The sequence below is a fragment of the Sturnira hondurensis genome, unplaced genomic scaffold, assembly GCF_014824575.4.
Source record: "Sturnira hondurensis isolate 20B ecotype Veracruz unplaced genomic scaffold, ASM1482457v3 Scaffold0018728, whole genome shotgun sequence".
Classification (NCBI taxonomy): domain Eukaryota; kingdom Metazoa; phylum Chordata; class Mammalia; order Chiroptera; family Phyllostomidae; genus Sturnira; species Sturnira hondurensis.
In genome coordinates this window covers 7347977-7368086 of record NW_028091359.1, presented here as the reverse complement: position 1 = coordinate 7368086, position 20110 = coordinate 7347977, and the positions used below count along the sequence as shown (strand labels likewise).

At 39.9% G+C, this 20110-nt stretch overlaps 1 protein-coding gene across 4 annotated transcripts in view; it reads right to left on the bottom strand.

The window, feature by feature from the left end:
• Positions 1–20110, bottom strand: part of HELZ (helicase with zinc finger) — a 154331-nt gene that overhangs the window by 112537 nt on the left and 21684 nt on the right. For all 4 annotated transcript variants that reach the window (XM_037070179.1, XM_037070181.1, XM_037070180.1 and 1 more), the window contains 3 exons: positions 15326–15553; positions 12513–12549; positions 836–960 (listed from right to left, as the gene is read on the bottom strand). In XM_037070179.1, coding sequence (XP_036926074.1) covers positions 836–960; positions 12513–12549; positions 15326–15535 — 372 coding nt within the window. In that variant the 5' untranslated portion in view covers positions 15536–15553. The remainder of the gene's footprint in view (positions 1–835; positions 961–12512; positions 12550–15325; positions 15554–20110) is intronic.

The window sequence follows — 20110 nt, the reverse complement described above, 5'->3', positions numbered from 1 at the left end:
ACCTTTTTATGTATGGGATGACACTCCAACCAACTGACCTACCCAGCCAGAGCACCCCTGAAATTCTTTTATATATATACATATATATTATCTCAAACTATAAGAATCTGCCAATTAAACATCAGTTTGTTTAAGAGAAAAGAGTATCTCAAAGAACTCATGAACTTTCATTTCTGGAAGGGAAAAATGCACACTAATTGTTTTTTCCCCACAATATTCCTAAGGAGTAAGATAAATGAATCTGTTTTCAGATATTCCAAATTATAATTCATCACCCTATGATTTCAGTCATAGGGTGACTGAAATATAAAACTGAAAGCAACATCCCTGGCTCATGTGGCTCAGTGGACTGAGCACTGGCCTACAAACCAGAAGGTTGCCCGTTCCAGTCAGGACATATGCCTGGGTTGCAGGCCAGCTCCCCAGATGGGAGATGTGAGAGGCAACAAATCAATGTATCTCTCTCATCCACTGATGTTCTTTCCCCTCTCTTTCTCTCTCCCTTCCCCTCTTTCTAAAAGTAAATAAATGAAATCTTAAAAAAAAAAGCTGAAAGCAACAAAAAGACAATCAAACAAAAGCTCATAGACACAAACAGTATGAAAGTTACCAAAGGGAAAAGGGTGGATGGGATAGTGGGTAGTAAAGGAGAAAGGGGTCTAATATATGGTAACAGAAGGTGGTTTCACTTTGTTTGGTAAACACACAATGCAATATACTGATGATGTATCAGAATTACACACTTGAAACCTATATAATTTTATTAACTATTATCATCCCCATAAATTTAATTTGTATAAAAAAGCACCAAAAAGAAATTAGTTCATCAACGTACCAGGGACTCGCCCGTCAGTGACTTGGCAAGAATGTTGGATACGAGCTGGAGCTTTCCTTTCAGCTGCATGCAGCAAAGCACTGTCTGAAAGGTGCCGCCGCCCTGGGCCAGGCCCTCTCCCAGCACTGTTGGAGAAGAACAGCCATCGTTAATCATATGACGTTTAGCACATTTTTCTTGATTCAATATTGGCACACTATCACAAGCATGACTTCCTACACATATGCTAAAAGAAAGAAATCAAGCACTAGAGGAAAGCAGTGATGTTTCAGCTCTGTCCGAGGCATGCATAAAGACAAAAAAAAAAACATGGGACAATCCACGTATCTGACCCACTACAGCCTAGAGCCAGTAGGATCCCACCAAAATCACGAGAAGAATTCATCTTAAAGCTCTCGAGCCTTTGATTTCTATGGGCAGAATATATATCTGCTTTTAAACTGCAGATATATATTCAATAAAGAAACTTCTCACATTTCTAACAGTGATGCAAGGGACCCAGTGTCATTAAGATGCTTAAGAATAGAAGCTGCAAATCTCAACATTTAATATTCCTGAGCAATAAAGAATTAGCCTTTACCAAAACCAGAAAGATTAACTAAGAACCCAAGTGCCAATGGCCACTGAAAAGACTACCCAGCCCTGACCAGCGTGGCTCAGTTGGTTGGGCAACATCGCAAGAACACAGGGTCGCAGGTTCAATTCTGAGTCAGGGCACATGCCTGGGTTGTGGCCCCATCCCCACATTAGAGCATGCACGAGGCAGCAGGCTGATGTCTGACTGATCTCTCACATCTATGTTTGTTTGATTTCTCTCACACATGATGTTTCTCCCTTTCTCCTTCCCTTCCCCTCCCTCTAAAAGAAAATAAAGTATTTTTTAAAAGGAAAGAAAATATTATCCAATTGTTTGCAAGTGTTGACAGATTTAATTTTTTTACAATCACAAGGAGCACATATTTCTAACAATACAGAATATACTCACTTATACACCATGTCATTGAGGTCATTTCTCACAGCAACTGCCATGATTCAACTACCTTAGTCTCTTTTCAGTAACTGGGATATTAAGGCATTATAGTTGTTTCAGGGGAAAAAACATCAAAGAACATTTCAACCTCAGGCGATTATGTCATTTTTTAAAAGTATTAAATTATATCATATTTTACAAACATCTCTCATAGGTCTTTGGTTTTTTGTTTTTTTTTTAAAGATTTTATTTATTTATTGATCTTTAGAGGGGAAGGAGAGAGAGAGAAACATCAATGTATGGTTGCCTTTTGTGCATCCCCTGCTGGTAGTTAGCCTGCAAGGAACCGGCCTGCAACCCAGGCATGTGCCCTGACCGGGAATCGAACCGCGACTGTCTGGTTCGCAGGCCCGTGCTCAATCCACTGAGCTACGCCAGCCAGGGTAGGTCTTTGGTTTTATACAAGGAATTTGCTGAATCTTATTTTGCAAAAGTTCTCCCATTATACTGATGCTTGACTGTCTCAGTACTTGTCAACATTATATTTCCCACTTCTCTCTCTTTTTTAGACAAGAAGCAGTATTAACATAATTTCTTTCAACTGTTGCCTTTAAATATTGAATACAATTCAATTTATGTCTTAGAGAATCCCACATAAAGAACTATGGCAAAGAACTAGTCAACAGTTATAAAAACCTCTCCTGTTACTGCATCATATAATGATATTAAATTGCAATGTTTCCAATCTTGTCTATTATCTTTAATTTCTTGAACAAGCTGGAAGAAAACAAAGTGTGGCATAGTGTATTATTAAACTTGCCTCAGCTATAATGATTGAACTTGCCAAAAGAGAGATTAAAAATATAATCTAATCCTGAACAATTATAAACAAGCTACAATTCCCTGCAAGTAAATTCTCTTCCCACCATCACTGAAATTCTACTGTGAGCACACACCTGTCCCCAAACTGAACTGATCCTTTGTGTCCACTGGGAATTACAAAGGGGGAAATCTGAACAGCTCAGCTATGTTGCTGCATTCATGTCTTTACCCCTCATCATTCTTAAGTTTTTGTAATATTCTCTAACACTTGAAATACGCGTATGGGGAATAGTTTGGACCAGAAACTGAGTAAGATTCAGTCAGCTGTTCGAACAATAACAGCCTGTTAGTGGCTGATAGTCCTGGCTACCAAAAGGAGGTTAACAACTAAAATGTAATTACCCTTGCTTGTAAAGAACTACCTGCAATGAGAAAGGTAATTTAAATCAAGCTTGAAGCAATAAATGCTGAGTATCATTCTGTATTTTTTCAGAAACATGACCATGTTAGGTTATTTCTTTTATCAAGTCCTTATTTATTTCTACAATCTTTTATTGAAGAGCTTAGCCCAATCAAGGTATTTTCCTCAAAATTTTCAATAGAAAAATGTTAATGACCATAAAAACTAAATCCTTTAGTCATCAATAAAGTGAAATCATTCACCACTTGGATATAATTACACTTTCTGAACCAACACTTCAGAAACAGAATCAAAAATGAAAACAGATTACTTTTATGAATATACAAATTTATAATTTATAAATACACTCCTTTCCTAAATATCAGCCACTTAATTTGGGGCAATAAACTTACATTTTTTTCCAAAAATGTATGTTGGGGTTGGAGGAGTAGTATACAAGCAGACCCCAAACAGTGGAGGGCCTACATCTACATATTTACCGAAGATTAAAACATTCATTCCTTGTAAGTATGAAGAAGTAAAACATAGACCAGAGTAAGAACACTGTGGCAAACCTCCCACCCACGTCTACTTGGCAAAATCAGGGTTTTCTCCCCAACATTCTTCTCCTTCGCCTCCAAATGCTTCCCTTGCCCTAGCTTTTCTTCCAGTTGCAATAAACAAGCGCTTTTGGACATGTGGGCTGCAGCTGTTGTGGCATATTATGCCCTTCCTACCAAGGTCTTTTATAGATAAAATGTTTCCTTTATGAAATGCTTTTGGGAAAAAAAGCCTAACACTGTTCAATGTTATCTAGACCTAGACCCTTTGGAATATTTCAGCTTCAAATACTCTAATATGCTTCTTCTTTTTTTTAATCCCTGTTACCTTGCTCCTTTCAATATTTGATCCTTAATTGGGTCACAAAAATCTTCATGATCTCCTTGGGTTTGCAATGAGCTTTACAGTTAAGCTTTCATTGCATATTTTTGGAAGTGCTCTTCCCTTCAATTATACTTCATTGTAAAGAGGTTTGTACTCAAAAGAAGCTTCTCAATTACTTTCCTACTTCAGAAACATAGGTCATTTCTCCTGGTTTACTTTCAGTGTTCCAGTTTAAATTTTAGAACTAATTCAATGTACCTCAACTTCCTCCTTACTATACAAATATAAAATAATCATACACAGTAAAAAACTGACAACACAGCTAAGCATAAAAACAAACCTGGAACCCAGTTCCCAGAACATCACAAAAGGTTTTTATTTTATCATCTACATGCTTGACTAAACTTTTCACTTGAAGTATTGTTAAAACGATATTTGCAAAAGTAGTCTGTTGTACACTATGTGTGCATGAGAGAATATCTGCTGTTTGCAGAGCCAACTTCCTCTTTAGGAAAGAATCCTAATTTCCGAGATGCATTTGGTATGTAATTACAGCAAAGTTAACGTCCATTAACTGTTCAATAACTGGATTAAGCAGTTAATTTTGTTTTCCTATTTAAAACAAAATCAATCTAACTGTATGTTTTTATGTTAAAACTCTTCCACTATCATCATTTCCATGTCAGAGAGTCAACATCTTGCAATCTCTGTTGTAATCACTCAAAGGAAATCTGGATTGTGGAAAAACCAAGACTGTTTTCAAATCCTATTTCAAATGCAGGAGTTAAGGTACTCCTGTATTTCATTGTTTACATGGTTAACTTGCTTACTGAGATAAAATCTGACATTTTGTTACTCTTCTGACTATTTTCTTTGCCTTACACTGAGCCACATCCTGTCTGGTGTGGCTCAGTGGATTGAGCACCAGCCTATAAACCAAAAAATTGCTGGTTCGATTCCCAGGCAGGGAACACACCTAGGTTGCAGGCCAGGTCTCCAGTAGAGGGTGTACAAAAGGCAATCATGTATGTCACACACTGATATTTCTCTCCCTCCTTTCCCTAACTCTAAAAGAGTAAATAAATAAAATCTTTTAAAAAAAACTGAGCTGTGATTTCAGGTATTCACAATAATCTTAATTCTGATCCCCTTTGGTACCCTATTTACTGAGATTTTATGAAGGAAGGTACTATTCACTTTAAATCCTCTCCTTCTGTATAAATATAATTTCAGTTAATGAAAAATTGATACTAACAAATATTTATTTCATGAATTAACAACATAAAATACATTTTAAAATGACATTCATGACTATAGCTAACACCCTGAATAAATCAGAAAATATCTAAGAGATCATCATACAGCCATGATGAGACTCTTGCAATTGGGTTCACATAAGTTCAAAGACTACTATTTACTTAAATGTCTATTGACAAAAAAAAAATTTAGAGAATTACAGTTCTCAACTTAAATATTAAATAAACACTCAGTACCCTCATTTGTATTTTCCCAAAATTAGTACACTACAATTTAACTTTTTATTCCTGTCAACTTAAACATTTAAAACACTTGACAGGAATTATGAGGGAATGACCAGTGAAAGTCAAGATCCCATTCCACAAAGCCTTCAGCATCTGTTAAAGAACAAGATGTGATACAGCCATACTATGGAATATCATTCAGTCATAAAAAGGAATGAATTATAGATATACACAACCTTGAATATGTCTCAGATACATGGTGAGGGGAAAAAGCCATCTTAAAAGGTTATATACAATATAATTCCATTACACAATATTTTCAAAATGACAAAATTATAAAGCTGAAGAACAGATTCACACTGGCCAGGGACTGGGGATGGGGGAGAGGGAAAGTGGTGACGATCTAGGGTGGCAGCAACACAAGGGAGATCTTTGTGGAAATGGAACGATTTGGTATCTTGACTGTATTGGTGGTTACACGAATCTAAACATGATCAAATTTCCAGGTTTTGATACTATACTATAGTTACGAGATGTAACCAGTAGGGGAAGGCACAGGGGACCTCTCTGTATTATCTTTGCAACTTCCCATGAATCTGTAATTATTTCAAAATGAGAAGTTTTTACAATTTCCTGTTGGAAAAATAAAGCTTATACACACAAACATTTTTAAATAATTAATGCAAAAATTAAATAATGTCTGCAAAACCCTAAAGAATACGCAGGCAAGAGTTTAGAATAAACAGAAGGAGCATGGCCTTTCAGAAAGATCTCACTTCAAACCCACACTTCTATTCTGGACTGGCTCTGCACTCTTAAGCAAATTACTTAAGCTCACAAAGCCTGTTCCTCATCTGTAAAAGAGAAATGATATTACAATGTGGTTAAACAAAATAACATATTTCAGCCTTGGCCAGTGTGGCTCAGTGTCCTGAGTGCCGGCCTGCAAACCAAAGGGTCACTGGTCAATTCCAGGTCAGGAGCACATGCCTGGGTTGCGGGCCAGGTCTCCAGTGGGGGCCACATAAGAGGCAACCACACATGGATGTTTCTCACCCTCTCTTTCTCCCTCCCTTCCCTTCTCTCTAAGAATAACTAAAATATTTTTTAAATAAAATAATGTTTTTCAGAGAGCCTGACCCAGAGGTAATTCTGAATAAACAGTGTTAACCATTATTAACTAATTTAAAAAAATTACCACTAAAGTCAAAACTCTTCCAAGAAGAAAGGTGGGCAAAGATGCCACTTTTTTCCCCAAGGAGAGTGTAGACACTTCAATCAAACACATATTGTTCAACTTTTTGTTAATATAGTCAGCATCTATTCAACAGGGCAGATATCACTACAATAAATGTCAACAGATGTCCCACACTCCTTATTTGTAATGGTGATTTCTTCTATTAATAACACTCTCAATTAGGGTTTAAAAATCTTGCAGTCTTATGAAAAATATTCACTGGTATTTATGATGATTAAGTTTGTCCTACTATTGCATGTAGTACAACACTCTTCTAGTTGCTAAGATCTTCTTTTGACTTCGCTTTCTGCATTTACCATTCCACTTTGTTAGTATAAAAAGTCCAAGCTTCCTATATAAGAAATATGTGAAAGGCCGAAGAAGAATCACTATTTCCTGTTACGCCCAATACGACTCATGTTCAGACAATGGAAACAGACGTAGTGACTACCTCACTATGCAATGGCCACCAGTTTGACAACCTTCACTATACAGAACACAACAAACAGAACTGAATTCCATGAAATTAAAGCCTATGAAGTTTATTTTCAAGATGCCCTTGAGTCCTCAACTAGAGCCTATTCATTTACTCTTACAGAAGTAGAATTGCAAGTTTAAAATGTCATGACTCTGATCAGTTTCTGGTTTAACAATCAACCATAAAAAACACAGTGATTATTACCCATAATCAGGGAAATCTGCTTATGCAATGGGTTTTAGATAATATTAGGCAACTATTACCCATTTATTAGATTAATAATAATATGGTTGTACAGATATGGCCTTATTTTTTAGAGATGTATACTAAAGTATCTAAGGGTAAATATGATATCTATGTAGCTCAGTGGATTGAGCGTGGGCCTGCGAACCACACAATCGCGGTTCGATTCCCAGTCAGGGCACATGCCTGGGTTGCAGGCCAGTTCCCAGCAGGGGACTCGTGAGAGGCAACCATACATTGATATTTCTCTCCCTCTCTCCTTCTCTTCCCCTCTAAAGATAAATAAATAAAATCTTTTTAAAATATATGATAACTGTAATTATATTTAAATAGTTCTAAAAAACTAAATGAAGTAAATATGGGAAAATGTTACTATTTAAGTTCTGAGAATATGAATATTTATTATACTATTTCCTCTACTTTCCTGTATGTTTTAAATTTTTCATAATAAAATTTTTTTTCTTTAAATTCCATGACAAGGATTACCTGATTTCCTAATCCTGCCTGAGAGAGTGAAATCAGGTCGGAAGCAGCAAGATGGGGAAGAGGCAGGCAGTTACCATGAGGCATGTCGAGAGTTGGAGGAGTGCAAACTGATAGCCTGACAGGGAACAGACATCAAGACGACACTGTACATACAATGCAAAAAGTAAGGTCTAGAGACACTAACATAGGAGCTATTCCACAGTTATCTGCCATCACAAAGTAGTATAATAATTAACAGAGATCATGATTTTTGTCTTGCTTTTTATTACTGACTGACTGCATAACCATGGTACGTAATCTTACATAAAAATAAGATCACCAAAAGCTGAAAGGAGAAAAAAACATATAAAAGCAGAATTCTACAATTAGTAATAATATATACATTAAAACCTAGCCAATATTTCCAAATGAAAAACTTCATATACACTGCTTTTGCATTTAAATAAGCATTTTTCATGTTCTTACTCATCACTTAAATGGTAACAAGGAATTTAATTGTTGAACTCCTCCCCGACCAGAGGCTAACCAATTTTCTACTTTTACACACAGCGCTGCCATGAACACTACTCTGCATACAACTTTTTCCTCCTTTTGGATTATTTACTTGGGATAGTACCTCAGAAATAAGATTACTGGGTCAAAGGGTATAAACATACTAACGAGCTGCATCTCGCTTCATACTCCACCAACACCACAAGAGCACGGCCCTCTCACTACAACTTGACCTTAAACATTGGTTCACCTTTCTTCCTGACATTACACAGGGATAACTGGCATTAAAAAAAAGACAAAAAAACCCAAACCTACATATAGTTAGTGCATATAATTTGGTGAGTTTGGACATATGTATATACTCATGGTACTATAATCACATTCCAGGAAATAAATATATCCATAATCTTATTTCCTGGTTAAACTTGTATTTTGGTGGTTCAGTAATTATAAAACAGTATCTAACTTTAAAATGCTAAGAAACACTACAGAAAAGTGAAATATTTTTTCATGTGCTCCTTTACCAACAGCAATCACTCTTCTGTGACTTCTCACAAGTCATTCAACCTTTGGGACACTGCATGTCTCCAAAACGAGAAGACTCCATAAACCTGAACTAAAGGAAGTGAAAATTAAAGCACAAGGGGTCATTTCTCACGTGTGAAATTGGCAAAATGTCAAGACTGATCAGTTCCAGTGTTAGTGAGACTACAGAGAACAGGCAGGTATTACTGGTGTGTGTCTGCATTTGAAACTGATCTTACGACTATAGAATACTCATAATTTCAATCCCGATAGCCAACCTTTTAAAACTCCTTAACCCAAACATGCAACTTTTAAGACTGTCCTATAGAAACAAAGGCAACAGTAACAAAGAAGATATATTTATTATAGGACAGATTATAATAACAAGCTAGAAAGCCAAAACCACCTCAAAGTCAATCAATATAGAAATTACTGAGCAAATTATGGCCCACCTACACTACAGAACAGTAAACAAAAATTAGAGCAGATGCATCGACTTAGAAAGAATCCATTATCTGGGGACTTCCGTCTCCCACAACCAAGTTTAAATACAACAAAGGTTTGGAGAACAAAGACACAGCCAAAGAACAGAAAATTGAATTACACGAAAGTCCAAAAGTCCGACAACAACGAACCGTTCAACGGGGAGGGTAAGAGGGGCGGAGCCAGCAGCGGAGCAGGGTCAGGCAGGAACGATCCCCAGACCTAGGCATGTAAGTAGCCTGGACCCAGTCAGGGTGTGGGACACACTGAGTGCGGTGGCACACTCGCGTGCAGTGGGACGAAACACGTGCGCCCGGTGACGGTGGGTGACGGTGGCTGCTGTCTTACCTGTGGCTGTAGCAGCGGGAGGCGGCAGACGGGACGCCATTGTCCCTCTTTGACCCAGCCCCCACATACAACGTCACAACCCAGCAAATGAGTTGCCCTGCTCTGGTGAACACCTAGGGCTCCAATCCTGCTACTTAACAGGCACGAACAGCCCAAAAGATGGTGCAAAAAGAACTCAAAGTCCCAGAGCCAATAACTCTAAGCGACCAACAGATTGCCAGCCTCTCAGAAGCACAATTCAAGACACTGTTTATCAGGATGCTCACAGAACTGGTTGATTATAGTCACAAATTAGAGGAACATATGAAGGCTAAACTAATTGAAATGAAGGGAGATGTCCAGGAAACCAATAGCGATGGAAAGGAAACTGGGACTCAAATCAATGGAATGGACCAGAAGGAAGAACAAAACATCCCACCAGAAAGGAATGAAGCAATGAGAATTCAAAAAAATGAGGAGAGGCTTAGGAACCTCCAGGACATCTTTAAACGTTCCAACATCCGGATTATAGGGGTACCAGAAGGGGGAAAGAAACAGCCACGAGTGGAAAACGTATTTGAACAAATAATAAAGGAGAACTTCCCCAGTCTGGCAAAGGAAATAGACTTCCAGGAAATCCAGGAAGCTCAGAGAGTCCCAAAGAAGTTGGACCCAAGAAGGAACACACCAAGGCACATCATAATTACATTAGCCAAGACTAAAATGAAGGAGAGAATCCTAGAAGCAGCAAGGGATAAGGGGACAGTCACCTACAAAGGAGTACCCATCAGACTGTCAGCGGATTTCTCAAAAGAGACCTTACAGGCAAGAAGGGGCTGGAAAGAAGTATTCCAAGTCATGAAATCCAAAGACCTACAGCCAAGATTGCTTTATCCAGCAAAACTTTCATTTAGAATGGAAGGACAGATAAAGTGCTTCTCAGATAAGGTCAAGTTCAAGGAGTTCATCATCACCAAGCCCTTATTATATGAAATGCTAAAGGGACTTATCTAAGAAAAAGAAGATGAAAAATATGAACAGTGAAAGGACAGCAAAGTCACAGTTCTTAACAACCACACCTAAAACAAAAGCAAACCAAGAGGACAGCTAGATCAGGAGTGGAACCATAGAAATGAACATCACATAGAGGGTTAGCAACAGGGGAGTGGGAGGAGGAGAAGGGGGGAGAAGGCACAGAAAATAGCATAGACAGTAGGTAGAAACTAGATAGGGGGGAGGGCAAGAATAGTGGGGGAAATATAGAATCTAAAGAACTTGAGACACGTGGTTATAAACTAAGGGGGGGAAAATGGTGGGGGAGGGAGTGTACACGTGGAGGGGAATGAAGGGGGGAATAGAACAACTGTAATGGTATAATCAATAAAATATATTTTTTTAAAAAAAGAATCCATGATCTATGGAATGTAAGAAAGCAAGCTGCTTTGTGATGATGACATAAATCTCTTAAATCTTTTTTAAAAGATATTTATTTATTTATTTATTTATTTATTTATTTATTTATAGAAAAGGTTAAGGGAGGGAGAAAGAGAGGGAGAAAAACATCAATCGACTGCCTCTTGCACACCTCCAACTGGGGACCTGGCCTGCAACTCAGGCACATGCCCTGACCGGGATTCGAACTGGTGACCTTTCAGTTCATGGACCAGTGCTCAATGGGCTGAGCCACATCAGCCAGTGTTAAATCTTTTCATTCTTAAGGGAAAAAAAACCCTATCTATGTATTATAAGCATTTGTGTTTATCTGGACAGAGAAAAGTGCAGAAGCTACAGCAAACTAAACAACGATCCTTCAGAAGGAGGAAGAAGCAGAAATGATTCTCCTCTTCATGTTTCTTGATGTTATCTGACTTACTACTTGCCTTGTTGGTAAATGTTTAATGTTACAAATAATAAGAATTTTGTTTAAAGAATTATTGTACTAGATAGCTTTCAAATTCCAGTTAATTAGTTAACTCTCAAAGCATAAAATTTTGTGAAGCGAGGCTCACAAAGAGGTCGCTGAATCTTTAATAGTTATGTCCAATATGCCACAAAAGTATGTAGAATAAACAGTTTTGTAAGGTTTACAACAACAATCGTTCATATGTACTTTTAATAATTTTTACATGAAAGAGTATATAGAAAAAATCAACTTCTTTTAAACATCTAACTCCTCACCCAAATTCTGGATAAGTGAAACACTGTATTATTCAAATCACTAAGCTGTGCAAAAAAATCTCATCAGGAGTTTATGAGAATGTACACTGAACCCTTCTCCCACTCACTCCTAGGTTTAGTCTAGTGAATTCGCAGCAATCACATGGACAAGGATTCTTATTCTGCTAGTACCCAAAGAACAAGAATATTTTTAGTCAAATCCCAGCCCAAAAGAAAACAGTAAAAAAGCACTAAAGAGCATTCTAGTCAGTCTCTTCCCTCTAAGGGAAATCTTCTAACGAAGGGGAAACACATTTTAGGAGGGAGGGATAAACCCAGCCTCTCACTTTATCCAAACTTAACATTTTAATCAATGTGTGTTACAATTCTTAAAATTTGGCCCTAATGACGGAAAATATTCACACATACTTTAAAGGGACACTATCAGTGTTCCCAAGGGAGTGACCAGAGTGTCAGCCCTCATGAGTGACTGGCAACAATGTTCCTGTGCACGCTGACCACAGCAAGAAAGTCAACATCCACGTTAGTCACTAGTCACCACAGTAAGGTGGGTTTTTTAAAATATAATCACTTTTGAAATTAGCAAATGGAAGAAATTAAATCTTAAACATTGCCCAATTAAATAATTCAAAATCTTCAAATCGGAAGAGAATTCTGTTTTTATACATACCATGCCTACAATCTTCATCAGCTTGCCCATACTTTTTCTGCAAAATAAAGGATACCAGATAAGTATTATTAAGTAGTCCCAGCGCTGCTTAAAAATAGAGATTTTATTTTTTTTAAAAAAGCTTGGCTTTGTTTCAAAGTTTAAGCATTAATGTTGCAAATTTAATATTCACAGAGCAAAGCTAACCCGTGTGTTCTTTGGAATTATACAATACAAATACACACTACAATGTACTTCCGAGTCCATTTACCCACACTCCTACTTCTCACCTTCTCTAACATCAGATCACCAGGGCCTCCTGAGCTCCCGCTCTCATTCTCAGCTACTGACTTCAATGAGGAAACCAAAGGCACGAGAAGAAAATGTCCACAGACTATCACCGCCACATCTACTCACTTCCCAGCACACTGCCTGCCACCTCTCACCAGACAAACCACCCATGTTCCTTTCCGAAGCCCATCCTACCTACTTTAGTGGACCAGATCTGCTCTCCGGTCCATTAAAGAACCTCACTCCAACAAGCCTCCTCTACTTCTCCTACATTATTAACTTTTTAATTTTATTGGTTCAGTCCTATAAACATACTACTATTTCTTTCATCTAAAAAAAATCATTCTCTTGACTTCACTTCTCTCACCAGCTACCATTCCATCTATTACATTTGTGTGTGTGTGTGTGTGTGCACACACTTGCGCACCTCTCGGGGCAAAAATCCTCAAGAATTGTCTATAATTATGTATTTAAATTCCTCCCCTCTGATCCGGTCTCAAACACTCCTTTAACCAGTCATTCATCCACCACTTCCCGGAACAGCAGTGGCCACTGCTGACCATTCCCTCCTCTGGATGCACTCTCTTCCCTTGGCTACCGGGCCATCACTGCACTCTCTTGGTTACCCTTCAGGCTGCTCTGCTGGTTCCTCTTCTTCTCCCCATCCTCTCAACACTGGGGGCCCCAAGACTAAGTTCTTGGTCCTCTCCTCTTCTCTATCAACACTCACCCCCTTGGTGATGTGATCCAGGATCAAGACTTTATATATCCGTAGTCCAAGACTCTTAAATGTATTAATCTTTGGCCCAGATTTCTCTCTTAAACAACATACCTGCATATCTGACTGCTTGCTCAACATCTCTAGCTGGACTTCTACATGACATCCCAAACTCAGTGTCCAAAATGAATTCTTCCCCCACAGAACCTAGTCCCATCTACAGCCTTCTCATCTCAGTGAAAGGAAAGACCATCCTTCCAGTTGCTCGGACACAGTCAACTGTGACTGCTCTGTGTGCCTCATTCCCTGCACCCAATGCATTAGCAAATTTTACTGGTTATACCTTCAAATTATAACCAGAATCAAACCACTTCTCACCATCTCCACTGCCACCACTTTGGTTTGAGCTATTGTCATCTCTGGCCTGGATTATTCCAATACCCTCCAATCTAGTCTCCCTGCATCCACTGTTATCCTTTTATAGTCTATTCTCAACACAAAAGCCAAAGAATTCCTATTAAATCAGATCATGCCGCTCCTCTGCTCAAAATTCCACAATAATTTCCCACCTCAAGGAGAATAAACACTGTCAAAACCAGTCCTCAGAGTGACCTGCAGGGTCCCAGAGGATCTAGCTCCGCTACCCTCTCCCCTCCCCACGCCCCCATGCACTGTACTCCAGCACACTGGCCCCCAAGCAGTTCCTCAAGCATGGCGGCAGGCATGCTTCTGCCTCGGGGTCCTGCTTCCTCTGCCTGTAATACTCTTCCTCCAGATTTCAACATGGATCACTCCCTTACCCCCTTCTTATCACTTTATCAATGAGGACTACCTGACCACCCAATTTAAAACTGCAACCCTATCCCTAACCCTAGGAACCCCAACATCCCTCGCCTTGTTCTACCTTTCTTCATGCAGACTGTCACCTTCTAACAATCTAAAGTGTTTACTTACTTATAATGTCTAGTGTTTATTGTCTGTCCCCTACCAGAAAAAGCACCACAAAGAACAGATCTTTCTCTTTATTTTTTTTATTTTTATTTTTTAAAGATTTTATTTATTTATCTTTAGAGGGGAAGGGAAGGAGAGAGGGAGAGAAACACCAATGTATGGTTGCCTCTGGTGTGTCCCCTGCCGGGACCTGGCCTGCAACCCAGGCACATGCCCTGACCGGGAATCAAACCGCGATTGTGTGGTTCGCAGGCCCGTGCTCAATTCTCTGAGCTACACCAGCCAGGGCCTTTCTCTTTATTTTTCAGCAATCTATACCAAGCACCTAGAGCAGTGTCTAATACATAGTATACACTCAGTAAATATTTGTTAAATGAATGAACGCTCGAAAGTGCTAGGTAACAGTATAATTTTCAACATTTAAAAATACAGTTGCGCCCTGGCTGGTGTAGCTCAGTGGATTGAGCACAGGCCTGTGAACCAGAGGATTGCGGTTTGATTCCCAGTCAGGGCACATGCCTGGGTTGCAGGCCGGTTCCCTGCAAGCCAACTCCCAGCAGGGGACACACGAAAGGCAACCATACATTGATGTTTCTCTCCCTCTCTCCTTCCCCTCTAAAGATAAATAAATAAATAAATATTTTTAAAAAAATAAGAAAAAGAGGTTCTGAAATTTTAAATAAATAAATAAATAAAAAATAAATAAAAATACAGTTGCTTGCCAGAAAAGACAGTGGGCAATCACGAGCCACTTCATTCACCTCGTAAGCCCACAGTTAGTTGATCTAGAGAAGGAGTGATCAGTAACAGTGCCCATTCAATGAATAATGCCATTTTACACACTTAGGCATTGATTTATCAACACTGTACTTACCAGTTGCAAAAATGAGGCAATTCGGTAAAGAAGACTCTCAATTTTTATACTTTCTATCTCCAATGGACACGTCCCTGTGGAGTCGGCTATGGAGTACTGGCCAAGGGAAAGAAGGGCCTCTGTGCAGTGCTTGAGGGCCATTTCATAGTCCTGCCTCTTGAGTGAGTCACATGCTTGTTCACATGACTTCTCAGCTCTTCTGTCTTCCATGACTCAGGGACAAAAATCCTAAAGATGAGGAAAGAACAAGAGAAAAACGTTAAAACTTACTAATTATAAATTCCAGCACCATTCCTAGCTCAGCTGGCTTAATCATCTATCTGAATAGTTACTCTCAACCAGCCTTTTGATCAAGGTCACAGCTGAGCAGCTATTGATGCTGCAAATCCATATTTCTCTTTTATATTTTATGAAGTGTTCAATGAGATCCAAGCAAAATGTCAACTATGTATAAGTCAGGATCATACTAACAATACATCCAATTTATGAATGAGACAAATTTATAAATGAAACATGACTTTGAATATCACGAAGTGCAACAAATAAATCATAAGGCTTCTATTCTTTGAACCACAAGTTACAGAAATGTTTCATATCCAAAACTCACAATTTCAGTCTTCTAATCCTGTGGCTATGACTGCAGATCAAAATCTATATATTGTGCAGGATTTTTCCCACAAGCATAAAAAAATGCCTTAAAACGCAAGTTTGAGCTGGGTATTAATTCAATTCACCAAACATTTCCTGAAGCCAGGCCCTGTACTAAAAGCACAGAATTCAAAGACGGAAGATATCATCACTGCTTTTGGGAAGCACAAATTCAAAACAGACACACAGATCAATGGAACAGAATAGAAAGCTCAGAAATAAACCCACACCTTTATGGTCAATTAATATTTGACAATGAGGGCAACGGCACACAACGGGGTAAAGACAGTCTATTCAGTAAGTGGTATTAAGAAAACTGGAAAGATAGGTGCAAAAAGAATGAAACTAGACCACCTTCTTACACCACACACAAGAATAAACTGAAAATGGACTAAAGACTTAAATGTTAGATTTGAAAAAATGAAGCGCTGGAAGAAAACATGAGCAGTAAAGTCTCTAACATTTCTTGCAGCAATATTTTTTTCTAATAGCATCCCAGGCAAGGAAAACAAAAAATAAAAATAAACAAATAGGACTACATCAAACAATAAAGTTTTTGACAGCAAAGGAAACCATCCAAAAAATGAAAAGACAACCCACTGTGGCCAGTCCTGGTGTCTGAGTAATTCCCAGCAAAGGGACCACGTTTCCAGAGCCCTGAAGACATAGAGTAACACCCCAAAACATGGACTCGTTTTTCACTCCATTTTCACTGGCCAAGCAGCTGCAAAAACAGAGGCTGCATCTTCCGATACCAGGCAAACAAATGCAGTGTTACCTCACAAATTGATTGCTTCTCTGAGGTACCCACAAGTGTATTTGGGGAAAAGCTTCTAGCACAAGTGGAGGAACAGCTATCCTTCTATGAGACTGGGGACATTCTATGGAAGAATCTGGAGGTCATAAAGAAGGCAATGGTTCACGCAGAGGAAGCAGCTGCTGAGATTACTAGGAAGCGGGAGAAACAGGAAGGTAAACGCTTCTAGAAGGAAAAGAAATGACTGGCTATAACTGCCCTCACATCTTCGGAAATCAGCAGTACACTGGAAGAGTGTGAGGAGACAAGCAAACAACCCAAAAAGAAGGAAAAGCAAAAGCTCCAGGAGGCTCCTCAGGAGAATGGAAGGGAAGACCCACCCGTCCTTTTATCCAAACCCAAGAAAAAGATCTTTTGCCAAAGAGGAGCTGGTTATTAGTGATTTTTTAAATTTTTTATTTATTGATTTTAAACCAAGATCAGAAGAGGGGGAGACAAGGGAGAAAGAGAGAGAGAGAAAAATCACTAATTTGTTGTTCCACTTATTTATGCATTCATTGGTTGATTTTTGCATGTGTCCTGACCACGGTTCGAACTCACAACCTTGGTGTCCTGGGACAATGCTCTAACCAGCTGAGCCACCCAGCCAGGGCAATTATTAGTGATCTTGAGGAGACAACTGGCAGTGGAAATCTCCCCAAGGGGAAGAAAGAAATCTTTCTCCAAAGAGGAACCAGTTACTCTTTGTCGAAGTTACAATGTCAAAAAACTGACATTGAAGAGGCAGGAAACAGGAATGTCCCCCCCAAAAAGAAGAAATTTTCTTACAAAGAGAAGCCACTCAGCAGTGGACCTAAGGAAGCTGCTGGTAGGAAGCTACCAGGAAGAGCAGCAGCTCCAAGAAGATGAAGAAGCTCCAAAGCTACTAAAGGAAAGCCAGAACGGACAGTGTCCTGTGGGGTGTTGGCTCCCCAGTGACTCAACCCTACGTCCCAATAAAAACTAATTCACAAGGGGATAAAAAAAGACAACCCACTGAATGGGAGAACATTCACCAATGATACATTGGATAAGGGGTTTCAAAGTTTATGAAGGACTTACAAAATTCAACACCAAAATAACAATCCAATTTTAAAAATGGGAAAAGGATCTGAATAGACATTTCTCCAAACAGGACATACAAATAGCCCACAGAAATATGAAAAGATGTTCAATGTCACTAATCATCAGAAAAATGCAAATTAGAAGCACAAGGAGATATCACCTCACATCTGTCACCTCATATCTCACAGATATCATCTATCACATCTGGCTGTCATCAGTAAACAGTGCTGGCGAGGATGTAGAGAAAAGGGAACCCTCGTGCACTGCTGGTGGGAAGGAAGAATGCTACAGCCACTTTTGAGAACGGTACAGAATTACCTCAAAAACTTAAAAATGGGCCCTGGCTGGTGTAGCTCGGTGGACTGAGTGTGGGCTGGAAACCAAAGAGTCGCCAGTTCAATTCCCAGTCAGGGCACATGCCTGGGTTGCAGGTCAGGCCCCGAGTATGGGGTGTGCAAGACGCAACAACACATTGATGTAGCTCTCCCTTTTTTTAAAAAATATATATTTTATTGATTATACCATTACAGTTGTTCTATTCCCCCCCTTCAATCCCTTCCACCCGCACCCTCCCTCCCCCACCATTCTGCCCCCCTTAGTTAATAACCACGAGTTTCAAGTTCTTTGGATTCTATATTTCCCCCACTATTCTCGCCCTCCCCCCTATCTATTTTCTATCTACCATCTATGCTATTTTCTGTGCCTTCTCCCCCCTTCTCCTCCTCCCACTCCCCTGTTTCTAACCCTCCATGTGTTCTTCATTTCTATGGTTCCACTCCTGATCTAGCTGTCCTCTTGGTTTGCTTTTGTTTTAGGTGTGGTTGTTAATAACTGTGTGTTTGCTGTCCTTTCACTGTTCATATTTTTCATCTTCTTTTTCTTATATAAGTCCCTTTAGCATTTCATATAATAAGGGCTTGGTGATGATGAACTCCTTGAACTTGACCTTATCTGAGAAGCACTTTATCTGTCCTTCCATTCTAAATGAAAGTTTTGCTGGATAAAGCAATCTTGGCTGTAGGTCTTTGGATTTCATGACTTGGAATACTTCTTTCCAGCCCCTTCTTGCCTGTAAGGTCTCTTTTGAGAAATCCGCTGACAGTCTGATGGGTACTCCTTTGTAGGTGACTGTCCCCTTATCCCTTGCTGCTTCTAGGATTCTCTCCTTCATTTTGGTCTTGGCTAATGTAATTATGATGTGCCTTGGTGTGTTCCTTCTTGGGTCCAACTTCTTTGGCACTCTCTGAGCTTCCTGGATTTCCTGGAAGTCTATTTCCTTTGCCAGACTGGGGAAGTTCTCCTTTATTATTTGTTCAAATACGTTTTCCACTCGTGGCTGTTTCTTTCCCCCTTCTGGTACCCCTATAATTCGGATGTTGGAACGTTTAAAGATGTCCTGGAGGTTCCTAAGCCTCTCCTCATTTTTTTGAATTCTCATTTCTTCATTCCTTTCTGGTGGGATGTTTTGTTCTTCCTTCTGGTCCATTCCATTGATTTGAGTCCCCGTTTCCTTTCCATCACTATTGGTTTCCTGTGCATCTCCCTTCATTTCAATTAGTTTAGCCTTCATATGTTCCTCTAATTTGTGACTTTGTTCCTCTAATTTGTGACTATAATCTACCAGTTCTGTGAGCATCCTGATAAATAGTGTCCTGAATTGTGCTTCTGAGAGGCTGGCAATTTCTCGGTCGCTTAGAGTTATTGGCTCTGGGACTTTGAGTTCTTCTTGTGCCATCTTTCGGGTTGTTCGTGCCTGTTCCATAGCAGGATCAGAGCCCTAAAGTGTTCACTAGAACAGGGCAACTAAGTCGCTGGGTTGTGACGTTGTATGTGGGGGCGGGGTCAAAGAGGGACAATGGCTCTCACTGGTATTGCAGGGCAACTAAGTCGCTGGGTTGTGACGCTGTATGTGGGGGCGGGGTCAAAGAGGGACAATGGCTCTCACTGGTATTGCAGGGCAACTAAGTCGCTGGGTTGTGACGCTGTATGTGGGGGCGGGGTCAAAGAGGGACTATGGCGTCCTGTCCGCCGCCTGCCGCCACGGCCCTCACCGGTGCCGCAGTTGCTGCCGTCACCGGGCCCACGCGTTTCGTCCCACTGCACGCGAGTGTGCCACCGCCGTCAGCCCTCGCCCCCTGGGGCCTGCGTGGTCTGTCTCACTGTGCGCGAATATGCGCCCGCGGTCTGCCCCGCACCCCAACTGGTTCCCGTCTGCCTGCGCGCCTGGGTCGGGGGCCCTGTCCTGCCCGACCCTGCTCGCTGCTGGCTCCGCCCCT